Source organism: Lepus europaeus, chromosome 19 (assembly GCF_033115175.1).
Source record: "Lepus europaeus isolate LE1 chromosome 19, mLepTim1.pri, whole genome shotgun sequence".
Classification (NCBI taxonomy): domain Eukaryota; kingdom Metazoa; phylum Chordata; class Mammalia; order Lagomorpha; family Leporidae; genus Lepus; species Lepus europaeus.
Genome location: NC_084845.1, coordinates 61,075,802 through 61,091,895, shown reverse-complemented (window position 1 = coordinate 61,091,895; position 16,094 = coordinate 61,075,802). Strand labels below are relative to the sequence as shown.

Genomic DNA, 16,094 nt, shown 5'->3' with positions numbered 1-16,094 from the left:
AAAGGGAGAGAGATCTGCTAGATCACTTCCCAAATGACCGCAATGGCCGAAGCTGGGCTGATCTGAAGTCAGGAGCTTCCTTTGGATCTCCCACATGGATACAGGGGTCCAAGTTCTTGGGCCATCCTCCATTGCCTTCCCAGGTCATTAGCAGGGAGCTGGATCAGAAGTGGAGCAGCTGGGACTCCAACCACCACTTATACGGGATGCTGGTGCCACAAGCGGATGCTCAACTCACTATGCCACAGCACCAGCCCCCAGAAAATCTTTTAAGTGGTTGAGTATTACAGATAATACTTTAGCAGTCAGAGATGGCTGTACTGAATAGCAGTATAATGAAGGAAGAAATAGGTAAGATGGAAAGTTCTTTGTTAGAAAAAACATAACAGGAAGTTTCTTTTCTTTTTCTTTTCTTTTTTTTTTTCACAGGCAGAGTGGACAGTGAGAGAGAGAGACAGAGAGAAAGGTCTTCCTTTTCCGTTGGTTCACCCCCTAATGGCCGCTGTGGCCGGCGCACCTCGCTGATCCGAAGCCAGGAGCTAGGTGCTTCTCCTGGTCTCCCATGTGGGTGCAGGGCCCAAGGACTTGGGCCATCCTCCACTTCAATCCCGAGCCACAGCAGAGAGCTGGACAGGAAGAGGAGCGACTAGGACAGAATCCGGCACCCCAACCGGGACTAGAACCCAGGGTACCGGCACCACAGGCGGGGGATTAGCCTATTGAGCCACGGCACCGGCCAACAGGAAGTTTCTGATCTAGATCATGGTAGAAATTGTAGACCCTTAGAAAACATTAAACCAAAAAAAGTTGAAAATCCTGTTGAATGTGGTTCTACCAGGACCTAAGAAAACTAGCATTCTGTTCATTCTTGTTTTAATCCATGTTGCTTTCTAGTGAATTCCCTACAGTGGAGTCAGAGGTGCTCTAGAAAAACATAGTAAATCCTTGTTCTTAAGTTTCTTGTTGTAAATCTGTCCAGAGGTTTGTCTGGGTGTCTTCTTGGCCCCAGGGTGAGCTGTCCAGTGAGAACCTGTGTGCTTGGCGTTAGGGCGCGGAAGCTGGAGACCTACCAGGAGCACAAGGAGGCTGCTGCTGCCTACCAGGAAGCCTGGCGCACACTCCGAGAGCAGGCATTTGGACCCTGGATCAGAAACCCACCGGACTACCACCAGTTCAAGTGAGAAGAAAACATTTTTAAAATGCTTGCTGGGAACAGCCTCCTTCCTTTATGCTGGACAAGCCCTAGCTTTACTGGTGGCTAAGTCAGGAAAGAAGAAGAAAAAAGAAAGAAAGAAAACCTTCTCCCAGAGCACTGTACCTCTTAAGTGTAATACAGATGAAATCCAGAACATAAAGCAGTCTGTACTCAATTGATGTAACTCTCAGCTTAAAATGGCATCTCACTAATTCACTAGTGACTTTAGCATCTGACTTCAAGTTGTGTTTTATGTCTTCTCTGAAATATAAAATGAGAGTTTGGAACATAACACTCTTAAAAAGTAGTCTGCAGCAGCTGTGTTTTAGGTTTTCCTACATTGATTCAACCAGAATCTTTGGAACTGAGATGATGTTTGACTCCACGAGCCTTTCAACTTTGCCTGGCATAGTGAACGTGGATTTTGTGTTCCCAGCCTTTCTTATGGGGAGCCATCATTTTCCAGTCTCCAGTGATCCTGCTCTGTCCACTGGACATGGCTGAAGCCAGTCTCACACTCTGGCTCGGGATTGAGTCCTGGACAATCCTGAAATTATCCTCAGAGCTGTCGGGAAAGAACCTTTTTGTGTGGAGCTGTAAGAGGCATGTGATCTTGTAACTGCCAACCACCGTCTTTTCCTACCACATAGACAGCTGGCTGAGAATGAAGATGGCAAAGAAGGAACCAGCCAAGGGAGTCAAAGCTCAAGGGACACTGTTTGGATACCTGAAGCCACTGCCCAGCGTGGACTTCAGTTATGTGAGACAAATCCCTGCTATTGTGTTGATGTAGGCTGTTTGAATTGGTTTGTGACTTTGAGCTGAAGGAATTCTGTCAGAAGGCCCCAAGCTTCTACAGCAAATCAGCAACAGACCCAGCAACCAATCCTGTTTAACATCTAATACTTAACTCTCAGCTTCTTCAGATCTGGAGTGATTGACTGAAAATGGAAGTTCTCCATGTTTGGATTATTTAAGGTTAGCAATTTTTACAGCTTTAACTGTTTTTTATTAACTGTTTTGAGGTATAATTTATATACCATAATATTCACCCACTTAAAATACACAATATAGTGGTTTTTCATGTATTCACAGTTATACAGTCATCAGCTTTAGGACATTTTCATCAACCTAAAACAAAACGTTGTGCCTGTATTAGTTTCCTAGGGCTATCTTTTTTTTTTTTTTTTTTTTTTTTTTTTTTTTTTTTTTTTAGGGCTATCTTAACAAAGTCCCATAAACTGGATGGCTTAAAACAACAGAAAATCATTCTCAGTTCTGAAAGCCAGAAGTCCAAAACCAAGTTGTCGGTGGGACTTACGCTTCTTGGAAAAGTTTTAGAGACTAATCCTTCCTTGTCGCCGTTCCTCATCCCCTAGTGGATCCTGTCAGTCCTTAGTACTCCTTGGCGTATAGCTGCATCGCTTCAGTCCCTGCCTCTTTCCACACCGGACCTTCTTGCCTGAGTGTGTCTCTGTCCTCACGTGGCCTTCTTAGGAGGGCCACAGTCATTGGATTTAGGTTCTCTGCTAATCTGGTCTGGTCACATCATAACTATATCTTCAAAGACCTTTTTTCCAAAAAAAAAGTCACATTCTGAGGTTCCAGGTGGACCTGAAATTTTGGAGGAAACTATTCAACTCAGTCCAGTACCCATTAGCATCCACTCTCCTGTTCTCATCAACCAGTAATTGACTTCCTATCTTTTTGGACTTGCCTTTTCTAATATACTGTGTAAATGGAATCATAGATTATGTGATCATTTATCACTGCCTTCCTTTTACTTAACATAATGTTTTCAGTTTCATCATCTTGTAGCATGAATTAGTGTTTTTTTTTCCTTTTTATGAGATAAAAATGATATTCACTTGTATGAATATGCTGTGTTTTTTGTGTCTAGTCATCAATTGATGGAGTGCTTTTACTTTTTGGCTTTTGTGACAAGTGCTACTTTGAACGTTCATGTGGAAGTTTTGTTGTGAATCTGTATTCTTAAAATTTTTAGGTGTTATTTATTTTCATCTACCTGAAAAGCAAAGAGAGAAAGAGAAAGAGAGAGATTTTTTGTGAAATTTCCCCAGATGTCTGCAACAGCCAGGACTGGGCCACAATGAAGTCAGGAGCCCAGAAGTCCATCCAGGTCTCCCACATAGGTAGCAGGGGCCCAACCACTTGAACCATCTTCTGCTGCCTCCCAGGATGCATTAGCAGGAAGCTGCATCAGAAGTGGAGCAGCTGGAGCCCAAAACTGCCACTCCTGTATGGGATGTGGGCATCACAAATAGTGACTTAACTTGCTGTGCCAAAATGCCCACCTCTTAAATTTTTTAAAATTACCAAAGTAGTATGTGAGGGGACTTTAACAAGTTCATGGAAATGGTATTAAGGAGGCCGGCGCTGTGGCTTAACAGGCTAATCCTCCGCCTTGCGGCGCCGGCACACTGGGTTCTAGTCCCGGTCGGGGCGCCAGATTCTATCCTGGTTGCCCCTCTTCCAGGCCAGCCCTCTGCTGTGGCCCGGGAAGGCAGTGGAGGATGGCCCAGGTCCTTGGGCCCTGCACCCGCATGGGAGACCAGGAGAAGCACCTGGCTCCTGCCTTCGGATCAGTGAGATGCACCGGCCGCAGCAGCCATTGGAGGGTAAACCAACGGCAAAAAGGAAGACCTTTCTCTCTGTCTCTCTCTCTCTCACTATCCACTCTGCCTGTCAAAAAAAAAAAAAAAAGAAAAGAAAAAGAAATGGTATTAAGGTAAAAATTTTAAATGTAAACTTTATTTCTCAACATAAGCTCCATTGAGTTCAAGATATTTTTGCAAGTGATGATATCAGCCGTTTAGTTCATCCCTAAAAAAACTGAGTGTCCTGGAAATTTATCCCTGTCAATACAGTCTGTGTTATAGTGACTGAAAAATAATGTGTGCCCTTCAAAGATTTTTTTAAGATTAATATGGGCTGGCGCTGCAACGCAGTGGGTTAAAGCCCTGGCCTGAAGCCCTGACATCCCTTATGGGCTCTGGTTCAAGTCCTGGCTGCTCCTCTTCTGATCCAGCTCTCTGCTGTGGCCTGGGAAAGCAGTAGAAGATGGCCCAAGTCCTTGGGCCCCTGCATCCGTGTGGAGGTCCCGGAAGAAGCTCCTGGTTCCTGGCTTTGGATCGGCGCAGCTCTGGAGGTTGCGGCCATATGGGAGTGAACCAGCGGATGGAAGACCTCTCTCTCTGTAACTCTTTCAAATAAATAAAATAAATCTTTCTAAAAAATGATTAATAAGCAAAAGAAGTGATGAGCCAAATCAGGACTGTAAAGCAGATGCCTAATAATTTCCTATGGAAACTCTTGCAAAATGAGAACAACGAACAGAAGCATTGTAGTAGTGGAAAAGGATTCTATGATGAAGCTTTCCTGGCATTTTTCTACGAAAGTTGTGGCTCAGTCTATCAAAACACTCTCCTGACAAGTGTTGTTATCATTCTTTGGCCCTCCAGAAAGTCAGCAGTCAAAATGTCTTGAGCATTCCAAAAACTTGTTGTGTAACTTTCACTCCGACTGAACTACTTCTGCCTCTTGGTAGCCATTGCTCTGATGGTGTTCTTTCTTCAGGATCATACTAGTAAAGTAGTAGTCCACTTTTTGCTACTTTAACTAAATACCCAGGAGATGCTTCTTGGGAAAGAAAAGGTTTATTTCAGCTTACAGTTTGGAGGTTGCAGTTCAGCATCCGGCAGCCCCGTAGCCCCATGTCTGGCGGAAGCAGATCATGGTGGGTACATGGGAACTATCACATGGTTAGCCAGGAAGCAGAGATAGAAGCTAGACCAAACCTGTACTCAAAATAACCAACTCTTTTGTAAGAGCCCCACTTCCAGGGCTTAGCCCCAGTGACCTGAACACCTCCCACCAAGAACCACTTCTCAGATGCCATAATTGGAATCTCCATCCTAATTCTATCAACCATTAGCAGTAAAATATCAGAGTTTAAAAAATGCCATCACCCATTAACAGTAAAACATCAGAGTTTTAAAAATGTTTTGCATAGTTTTGGGAAGACAACTCCTACTTAACCTGTAAGAGCGTGTTTCATATCCTTTTATACTTCTCAGAGGAAATGCTTCAGAATCCTCATCCCACTTACTTAAAATTCCCACTGAAAGGTCTGCTCTTGTCTGAAGTTGATCTGGGTGCAGCAGTTTTGGCAGCCTGTTATCTGGAAAGTTTGCTGCACTTTAATTTTTCAGTCAGAATTGTGGAGGTTAAACCAGTATCCGTGGTGTTAGCTGTTGTATGTCTGCTGTCAATCATCAATCATTTTCAACTAAGACATAAGTAAGATTAACAGTTCCTCACAAATTGATTTGGGTCGTCTGCCACGGCAGGCTTCATCTTCAATAGCATCTCACCCATTTTAAAAAGAGTTATCCACCGGCTGCCCCTCTTCCAGGCCAGCTCTCTGCTGTGGCCCGGGAGTGCAGTGGAGGATGGCCCAAGTGCTTGGGCCCTGCACCCCATGGGAGATCAGGATAGGCACCTGGCTCCTGCCATCGGATCAGCGCGGTGCGCCGGCCGCCACGCACCAACCGCGGCGGCCATTGGAGGGTGAACCAACGGCAAAAGGAAGACCTTTCTCTCTGTCTCTCTCTCTCTGTCTACTCTGCCTGTCAAAAAAAAAAAAAAGAGTTATCCAGGGGCCAGCGTTGTTGCACAGTGGGTTAAAGCCCCGGCCTGTCTCACCGGCATCCCACATGGGCGCTGGTTCGAGTCCCAGCTGTCTTACTTCTGATCCAGCTCCCTGCTAATGCTCCTGGGAAAGCAGGGGAGGATGGCCCAAGTCCTTGGGCTCCTGGACCCACATGGGAGATCTGGAGGAAGCTCCTGGCTCCTGGCCTCAGATCAGCTCATCTCTGGCCATTGAGGCCATTTAGGGGAGCGAATCAGCAGATGGAAGACCTCTCTATGTCTTCCTCTCTCTGTAACTCTGTCAAATATTTAAAATAAATTTAAAAAAAAATTATCAAGGGTAAAGCGTCTGCCTGTGACACTGGCATCCCGTATGGGTACCAGTTCATGTTCCAGCTAGTCAACTTCTGATCCAACTCCCTGCTAATGTACCTGGGAAAGCAGCAGAGGACAGCCCAAGTATTTGGGCCCCTGCACCCACATGAGAGACCTGGAAGAAGCCCCAGGCTCCTGGCTTTGGCCTGGCACAGCCCTGGCCATTGCAGCCATGTGGGAAGTAAACCAACAGATGCAGGATCTGTCTCCGAAACTTGGACTTTCAAATAAATACATAAATCTTTAAAACAAAAAAAAAGTTATCCAGGTGCCAGTGTTATAGTGCAGTGGGTTAAGCCACTGCTTGAGAAGGCAGCAGATGATGGCCCGAGTACTTGGGTCCCTGCCACTCACGTGGGAGACCCTGAGTTCCTGACACCCGGCTCTGCCTGACCAAGCCCCTGCCACTGTGGCTGTTTGGAAAATCAACCAGCAGATGGAAATTTCCCACCCCTTCCCCCTACCCCACCACCTCTCTTTCTCTCTCTCTCTTATTCTGTCTTCTGCATAAAATAAACCTTTAAAAACATTTTTTTTAATTTAAAAAGTTGTCAGTTGGTAAAGTATTTCTTTGAAAAATTTCCCCATAAATGTTCATAAAGCATCAGTGATTTCACCATTGTTTGATCAAGTTTCGCCATAAGTTCGATGTTTGTTCTTCAGTTTTAGCTGAATCCATGTTGCTCTGAAAAGGGGTCTTTTCAAACTGATACTTTATCCTTCTTAGTGCCTCAGACTAGATCGTGTTTAGACATGTTATAAAAAATGTTTATTTTGGTGCAAAAGAATTTTGATATCCTTGCAAGTTTGTTTTTCATATTACACATTTTCCACGAACTATCTGAAGGTTCCTTGTTCATGTTTATCCTAAATTAGCCTTGATTTTTTTTTTTTTCATAAGAAATCCCTTTAGATATTAGGAAAGAAAGGCAAAGCCATCACTACGTACAGGTCAGGCTTTTCTGTATTCTACTTTAAGCAAACAGTTTCTTTTGCCAGACTCTTAAGTTAGGATCCCTGGACTGGCACAAGATTTTGTCCAAAGAGGATAATGCATCTCTCTCGCTATGAGATTTTTTTTTTACATAAGTACATTAAATACATTTTTAAATTTTTATAAATACATGTGTGTGTATTTATTTATTTGAAAGGCAGAGCTACAAAGAGGCAGAGACAGAAAGAGAGAAAAAGAAATCTTCCATCCACTGATTCATTCCCCAAATGGCCACAACAGCCAAAGCTGGGCCTGTCTGAAGCCAGGACTCAGGAACTTCTGGGTCTCCCACATGGGTGCAGGGACCTAAGGACTTGGGCCATCTTCTGCTTTCCCATGCCATGGCAGAGAGCTGGATCAGAGTAGAGCAGCCAAGACTCAAACTGGCACCCATATGGGATGCTGGTACTGTAGGCAGCTTTACCTGCTATGCCACAGCTCTGGCCCTAAGATATTATTTTACAGGATAAATACTTATATTAGAATGTAAAGAATAATGTCTTTTTATTTCTAAATTTTATGGTAAGTTTGTATATTTTCACTTCAAAAACCCCTAAATGTAAGAACCATCTCTAAATATAAACTTCAGTTTAGAAACTGGAAAAACCCTGAAGGTGAGCAACCGGAGGCAACTTCACCCTGGGTTGCTGTGTCAAGGACTGACAGTGGTTCTTAAGCACCTGACATCCTGTATTGTATTTCATTATTTTGAAACCCAAGTTTAGGGCCAGTATTGTGTCACTACAGGTTAAGCTGCCACCTGTGACACCAGATCCCCAGTTGGAGCACCGGTTCAGGTCCCAGCTGCTCTACTTCTGCTTCAGCTCCCCGCTGATGTGCCTGGGAAAGTAGTACAAGATGACTCAAGTGTTTGGGCTCCTGCACCCACACGAGAGACCCAGGTGAGTTCCTGGCTTTGATCTGGTCTAACCACAGTCGTCACGGCCATGTGGAGAGTAAACCAGTGGATGGAACATCTCCATCCCTCCCTCTCTGTGTGTCACTCTGCCTTTCAAATAAATCTTTTATTAAGAAAGTAAAACCCAAGTTTATAACTTCATCTAAGCCTTAAAATCACATCTCTGCAGTATTGGCATTTCTCTAATTTCATACATTTAATTAGATCATATATTTTTACTGTTTCTTAACCCATATTTGATTGACCTCTAATTTTCAGATACATTTTGATTTTTTCTAACTTGTTTAAGTCTTTTAGAGGTTTTTATTTTATTTGAAAGGTAGAGCAACAGAGTGAGAGGGAGAGACATCTTCTATCCTCTGGTTCACTTCCCAAATGGTTGCAACAAAAGCCTGAAACTCCATCTGGTCTCCCACATGGATGGCAAGGGCCCAAATACTTGAGCCATCTTTCCCTGCTTTCCCAGTTGTATTAGCTGGGAGCTGGATTGGAAGTAGAGCACCTGGGACTTGAACTGGTGCTCATAGGAGATGCTGGCATCAAAAGCAACAGCTTAGGCCGGCGCCATGCCTTAACAGGCTAATCCTCCGCCTTGCGGCGCCGGCACACCGGGTTCTAGACCCGGTCTGGGCACCGATCCTGTCCCGGTTGCCCCTCTTCCAGTCCAGCTCTCTGCTGTGGCCAGGGAGTGCAGTGGAGGATGGCCCAAGTGCTTGGGCCCTGCACCCCATGGGAGACCAGGAGAAGCACCTGGCTCCTGCCATTGGAACAGCGCGGTGCGCCGGCCGCAGTGCGCCTACCGTGGCGGCCATTGGAGGGTGAACCAACGGCAAAAAGGAAGACCTTTTTCTCTGTCTCCCTCTACTGTCCACTCTGCCTATCAAAAATTAAAAAAAAAAAAAGCAACAGCTTAATTCATTGCACCACAATACCAGTCCTTATCTAATACCTGTTTTTAAAATTAAAGAATAAAATAAAAAGTAATGTGAAAAGATTTTTCCTGTGTGTGTGTGTGAGTAGAAAGTGGAGTGGAGTAGAAAATGGCTCTGTGTGTGTGTGTGTGTGTGTGGTTTATTTATTTAAATTTGAGAGAGAGAGACATACAGAACTCCCATATACTAGTTCACTCCCATTTCCAGGAGCCAAGAGCTCAGTCTAGGTCTCTCACATGGGTGGCAGGGGCCCAGGTCTTGGGTCATCACTAAGTGCACATTAGCAGGAAGCTGCAATCAAGAGCAGAGCCAGGCGTCGGACCCAGGCTATGGAGTGGGTGTGTCTCAACCAGCATCTTAACTGCTAAACCAAACCCCTACCCCAAGTTTCTTTCCTATAAACTGTGGAGATACCGGAAACCATTCAGAATTAGTGTTTGTATATAGGGAAGAGGGAATCTCACAACGTTCTGTAGGCAGCCCAGTCTCAATTCTGCAGAATTGTCTCTACTCACAAAGTGCTTTCTGGAATTTGACTCTTTCAGGGAAGTTAGCACTTGGAGAATGGCTGCTACTTTGTTCTTTGTCCATAAGTAGGTTCTAATGTAGTGACTGTGTGTGTGCACAATTTTATTAGAATCTTTAAAACAGCTTGATTTAAGTCATGTGTATATTTCCTTCCTACTTTAGAGCACGGGGTTAAACGCCTTGTTTTATGGAGTTTATCAGTGCCAAGCGTGAGCTCACTGTCTGGGTAAATGAAGCTGCCGTGGAGAAAGTGACCCACGCTGGCCGCCTGGGCCTCTGGTTGGAAGAAACGCAGGCCCTGTCTGATTCAGTTGTGTCTGTGGCTGGTGGAAAACTGCCTGCCCTTGACAACATTTGTTGCTTTAAGATGGTGTTCCTGGCAAATCTTAGCCAAAGTTTTCCAGTTCCTAAAACCCAGTTCCCTTCCCGGCTAGTTAAATGGCTTGGGACAGTGTTACCATTTCAACTGCCACTGCCCTCCTGTGTTGGTTGATGTCTGGGCTGTTAGGATGAGTCCCAGTGGAGCAGAAAAGTTCTGGAAACCAGGAAACGGCTGCCCAGTAGAAAGATGACGTACCTGTGCTCACTTCCAAGGGCTCAGACAGCTCTTTCCATGGAAACAGGCAGCTCCCTGCAGGAATGGTTGGCTACAGAAAGAGCCAAGGAGGTGGAGGTTTTGGAGCATCTTTATTTTCCAGGAAGAAGGGTTCTTTGTACCTCAGGTGGAGGAATCACAGTTAGCCTTTGCATCCTGTATGAATCCTCTAAACCTCAGTGTGTCTATCCTGGGGCTGACTGACTTCCTGTCAGGCTGTCCAGATGGATCCAAAACAAATCTGAAGTATACCTGTTGTCCAGCAGCAAGGGGAGGATTGTGTAGAGTCACGGCAGGGCTTTGGGTATTTGTGTGAGTTCAATTTTTATTCCCTCAACCTGGAGCCCCAAAACAAATCAAAAGTGAATAGAAATCAGAGCAGTGGTGGCTGTGACAAGAGAGGGAGTAGGGTGGGAGGGAATGGAAAGTGGAGTGGAGTAGAAAATGGCTTTGTCAAGTAGGGTGGGAGGGAGTAGAAGTGGAAAGAAGTACAAGAGAACTCTGCTGGAGCATTCTACATTTTGATCAGAATATTGGTCACGTTTGTGAACATTTGTCAGAATTTATTAAGGGGCCGGTGCCACGGCTCAGTAGGCTAATCCTCTGCCTGCAGTGCCGGCACACCGGGTTCTAGTCCCAGTTGGAGTGCCGGATTCTGTCCCGGTTGCTCCTCTTCCAGGCCAGCTCTCTGCTGTGGCCCGGGAGTGCAGAGGAGGATGGCCCAAGTCCTTGGGCCCTGCACCAGCATGGGAGGCCAGGAGAAGCACCTGGCTCCTGGCTTTGGATCAGCGAGGTGCGCCAGCCACAGTGTGCCGGCCACAGCAGCCCTTGGAGGATGAACCAACAGCAAAAAGGAAGACCCTTCTCTCTGTCTCTCTCTCACTGTCCACTCTGCCTGTCAAAAAAAAAAAAAAAAAGAATTTATTAAGGTATATACTTAAGATTGTGTACTTTGTTACATGTAATTATACTTCCTTTTCAGAAGATTTATTTTAAAGGCAAAGTTACAGAGAAGGAGACACAGAGAGAGAGAGATGTCTTCCATCCACTAGTTCACTCCCCAAATGGCCACAACGGCCATGGCTGGAGTTAGGTGCTTCATCCAGGTCTCCCACATGGGAGCAGGGGCCCAAGCACCTGGGCCGTCCTCATTTGCTTTCCCAGGTACGTTAGCAGGGAGCTGGATCAGAAATGAAGCAACTGGGACTCACTTAATCTACTATACCACAACGCTGGCCTCCTCTACTTCCATTTAAAATGTAAAAAACCATAGTCCTTATCAATTACTTGGTATAGTAGAATAAACTTGTATCTGAGTAATTGTGTTCTGATACCAACTTGATCACTGACTTCCTTTGTGGATGTGGGGAGGGTCACCTGTGCTGTCTAACCTCTCATCTTTCCTGTTAAATGAGCTACCAGCTATGAAGTTGCTCTCTTTGTCAACTGTAAAATAGGATTTTTCATAAAAGCTCTTGGCTGGATACACCATGCAGAGAAACATTTTCTCCATTCGTGCTGTGAGAGACATATGGCTTCTGGCATGTTGGTGACAAGAGAGAGGTGGAAACAGCTTCTGTCTTAATCTCAAGCTGGGCTCTGAGTTTCGGTTTGAAGTCTTTGCTCCTCATCCAGGTGAGCCAGCCAGGTTAGGGTGCACTCTTAGAGCTGAGCCCACGCCACGTGGCTTCTCAGTAACACGTGCAGGGAGGAGTCTGTGGGAGAAGAGGCAGAGGCAGAGAATCACTCCAGGCAGGGACCCAGGCTGCCAAAAGCTGGGCTCCAGCATATGTTCCCTCATCTGGGCTCCGTTCCCGAAGGGGAAGAGCTCACAATAGAACAGTGCTGGCCCTTTGCTCCAGCAGCCAAGAGAATGAAAAGCGCATTGAAACCGGGCCGAGTCTCGGCAGGAGAGGTACACTGGGCCCCTTGGTGGCCAAACCAACCTGACGCAGGGCGGGATTACAAAGCCCATTCCCAGCATCTTGCTTCCGTTCAACAAGACCTCCCTGTGCTGCCTCTCAGGCAATCTGAGCAACGCCGTGGGCAGCCCAAGCTTCACCCCGCAGTGGACACACATACTCAGTGGCGTTTGCCTCTGTTTGCCTTGAATATGATTTGGTTCACTGAGAAAATCAAAGAGCTCTGCTCGGTGTCAGTTGCAGGACCGCCCCTTCCTCCCCACCCCCACCCCCTTGTGGGTGTGTACACGTCCTCCTCCCAAGATTTCATCAACTGCTAGGCACTCTTGCGACCTCTGTTGAGTGCCTGTTCAGCTGGTGGTCCATGCTGTGCTTTTGTTCCTCAGCTCACCCAGGGCCACTGGGAACGTCAGTAACTGCAGGGCTGAGAAACCGGCTGGCCATGGAAGAAGCTGTCATGGGCTGAGGGCATGGCCTAAACCAGCGGGGACCATGCTGGAGCAGGCAGACAGTGCAGTCAAGGTCTCTGACCCACTCGGGAGAACGAGAGCTGCTTAGGGTCTGAATGTTCGTGTGCCTCCTAGAGTCCTTTGTTGAATTAACTAACTCCCAGTGTGGTGGCTTTAGCAGGGAATTAGGCCTTGAAGGAAGAGCCCTCAGGAATGGGATTCCTTAGAATCCCATTAGAAAGGAGACTCCAGGGGCTGGCGCTGTGGTGCAACGGGTTAATGACCTGGCCTGAAGCGCCAGCATCCCATAGGGCGCTGGTTTGAGACCTGGCTGCTCCATTTCCGATCCAGCTCTCTGCTACGGCCTGGGAAAGTGTTAGAAGATGTCCCAAGTCCTTGGGCCCTTGCACCCACATGGGAGACTCGGAAGAAGCTCCTGCATCCTGGCTTCAGATCGGCACAGCTCCGGCCGTTGTGGCCAATTGGGAAGTGAACCATCGGATGGAGGACCTCTCTCTCTCTGCCTCTCTCTGTGTAACTCTTTCAAATAAATCTTTAAAAAAAAAAAAGAAAGAAAGAAAGAAAGAAAAGAAAAGAAAGGAGACTGCAGAAAGATTCCTCACCCTTCTGGGTATGTGCAGATAGAGCAAGACGATGGCTATGAACCAGGAATCAGACCCTCACCAGATACCAGAGCTGCTGGCACTTTGATCTTGGACTTCCCAACCTCCAAAACTGAGAGAAGTAAATCCAGTGTTAATTAGGTTACAGTGTTTTGTTGCAGCAGCCCAAACAGACTCAGACAAGGGCCAACATGGGCATTTTGCTTACATTGACTTTGGGGGAATTCTGTTCTGAGTTTAAGTGGTAGTGCAGAATCCATGGTTAAATGGTCACGAAGCAAAACATCTTCAGGAGAAGACACTTAAGCAGAGAAAGCAGGCAAAGTAAACTGGAAAATGTTCGCCTTGTCCACAGAGGAGCCACTTTTTGTCCCAGCTGGTTAGTGCTGAATCTTAAGAATTTTTTCAGGAGAAGCAAGAAAATTGGGTCTTTGTGTGTATCTGTGAGTCACATTCACAGACTGGCCTTTAGTGCTGGCTGGCTGGTCTAGAACAAGAATGGGTTTTGGCTGCAGACCTGAGTTGGAACTGTGGCTTCAGGATGCACTGGCTGTGTGGTCTCGGGAGGTAACTACATTCTCAGCATGTCCGTGTCCTCACCTTTGGCAGTGGGGCTGTGACAATGAAATGGGACAGTATACAGCCCAGATGCGAGGAGGGTGCTGCCACTCGTACAGTGACAACCACATAGGACTCTAGGCTGCTCTGCCTGCAGGACTGCAGCTCAGAAGTGACTCTTTCCAAGGGCAGGCGTTACGGCACAGCAGGATACCCGCATCCAAACTGGAATGCTGGTTCAAGTCCCTGCTACTCTGCTGCTGTTCCAGCTCCCTGCTAATGCACTTGGGAAGCAGCACATGATGGCTCAAGTACCTGAGTTCCTACCATCCGCATGGGAGACCCAGATGGAGTTCCTGGCTCCTGGCTTCAGCCTGACCATGCCTCAGCTGTTGTGGGAATTTGAGAGTGAACCAGCAAATGGAAAACCTGTCTCTCCCTCTCTATCATTCTGCCTTTCTTTCTTTCTGCCTTTCTTTCTTTCTGCCTTTCTTTCTTTCTTTCTTTCTTTCTTTCTTTCTTTCTTTCTTCTTAAGATTTTATTTATTTATTTGAGAGGTAGAGTTATAGACAGTGAGAGGGAGAGACAGAGAAAGGTCTTTCTTCCATTAGTTCACTTCCCAAATGGCCTCAATGACCCGAGCTGCACCGATCCGAAGCCAGGAGCCAGGAGCTTCTCCCTGGTCTCCCATATGGGTGCAGCACTTGGGCCATCTTCTACTGCTCTCCCAGGCCATAGCAGAAAGCTGGATTGGAAGAGGAGCAGCCGGGACTCGAACCAGCGCCCATCTGGGATGCCAGCACCGCAGGCGGAGGATTAACCTATTGCACCACGGTGCCGGCCCCATTATTCCACCTTTCTAACTAATCAATTAATTATTTTTTTAAGATTTATTTATTTATTTGAAAGTCAGAGTTACACACAGAGAGAGGAGAGGGAGAGAGAGAAAGAGGTCTTCCATCTGCTGGTTCACTCCCCAGTTGGCTGCAACAGCCGGTGCTGCACCAGTCTGAAGCCAGGAGCTTCTTCCGGGTCTCCCACGTGGGTGCAGGGGCCCAAGGACTTGGGCCATCTTCTACTTCTATCCCAGGCCATAGCAGAGAGCTGGATTGGAAGAGGAGCAGCCTGGACTAGAACCAGCGCCCATATGGGATGCCGGCGCCTCAGGCCAGGGCATTTACCTGCTGCGCCATAGCGCCAGCCCCGTATTAATTAATTTTAAAAGTTATTTTTCCCAGTTTGCTATTCCAGACCTCCAGTGCTTTTACTAAAAAATGTAGGAGATTGTCGTCAGGAAAAACTTATTGGGCAAGTGTTAGTAGAGCCTCTTGCTGCCCAGTGGGTGCTTGCACATTTGCTTGCGTGTCCTGCTCCATCCCACATCTGGAAACCACAGCTCGTCTCTCGGGCCGCAGTCAGGGAGCAAAGCTGTTGTTCACAGAGGACTGGATAGATCCTCCTGCCTGACTTGTGGCTGGCATTCTTTGTTGCCAGCCACCTCTGTTGTGTTTTTCTCCCAAAGAAATAAGGGTGAAAGGGGAATTGTGCTTTTTGAAAGTTTAAGGAAGAGTGAGTCTTTTGGGAATAATAACATTTATCTTATCTCCTTCCAAATTCTCCTGGAAAGAGACTCTCAGTTCACCTTTGAAACTGCTAAACCCTGGCACACAAGCCTACCCACGCCCTTTGTGTGACCAGTGTGTTTTAGCCACAGATGGAAAATGAAGCTGCATTCGCACTCGCTGGCATGTGCTCGGCTCCAGGTAAGCTCAGTCACCCGTGTGTCTCCAGCACCACTGTTGTGCCAGGCATTGTGCTGCCCTTGAGGCACAAGGTGCCCCTTGACTGACAGGGAGGAGGGAGCATGACCGTGACGGGGGCCTAACACCCAACCTGGGAGAAGAACACAGGGTCCTTAGGAGCAGAACGGTTAAGGAAAGCATCAGGGGTTCACAAGCAAGAAGAAGTGGCAGTGCAGATGGGGACAGTTTTGAGAAAAGAGTTTTATTTAGTTATGTGAAAGGCAGAGAGAGATCTGCCATCCATTGGTTCATCCCAATAGCCACAACAGCCAATGCTGGGCCAGGCCAAAGCCAGGAACCCGGAGCTTCTTCCAGGTCTTCCACATGGGTGGCAGAGGCCCAAATACTTTGCTCATCCTCCTACCTGCCCAAGTGCATCAGCAGGGAGCTAGATCTGAAGCCCAGCAGCTGGCACTGGAACCGGAGCTCCACTAACAGATGCTAGGATTGAAAGCCGTGGCCTGACTGACTGCTGCACCATGTGTAGGCCGCAGGAGCAGAGCTCTGAGGTAAAGAGAAAGGTCAGTGCA

At 46.9% G+C, this 16,094-nt stretch overlaps 1 protein-coding gene across 12 annotated transcripts in view; it reads left to right on the top strand.

The window, feature by feature from the left end:
- The window catches only part of ADAT1 (adenosine deaminase tRNA specific 1), a 52,195-nt gene that overhangs the window by 26,234 nt on the left and 9,867 nt on the right, over window positions 1-16,094 (top strand). Inside the window, exon 9 of one of the 12 annotated variants that reach the window (XR_009864465.1) lies at window positions 1,049-2,173. The exons of 7 other annotated variants lie outside the window; for them this stretch is intronic. Coding sequence is in view for 4 of the 5 variants with exons in the window: in XM_062177413.1 (XP_062033397.1) it covers window positions 1,049-1,374 (326 nt within the window). In the remaining variant the exon portion in view is untranslated. Of the gene's footprint in view, window positions 1-979; window positions 2,388-16,094 lie in introns of those variants that run through there. 4 more of the 12 variants (XM_062177413.1, XM_062177415.1, XM_062177416.1 and 1 more) reach the window with 4 other exon arrangements.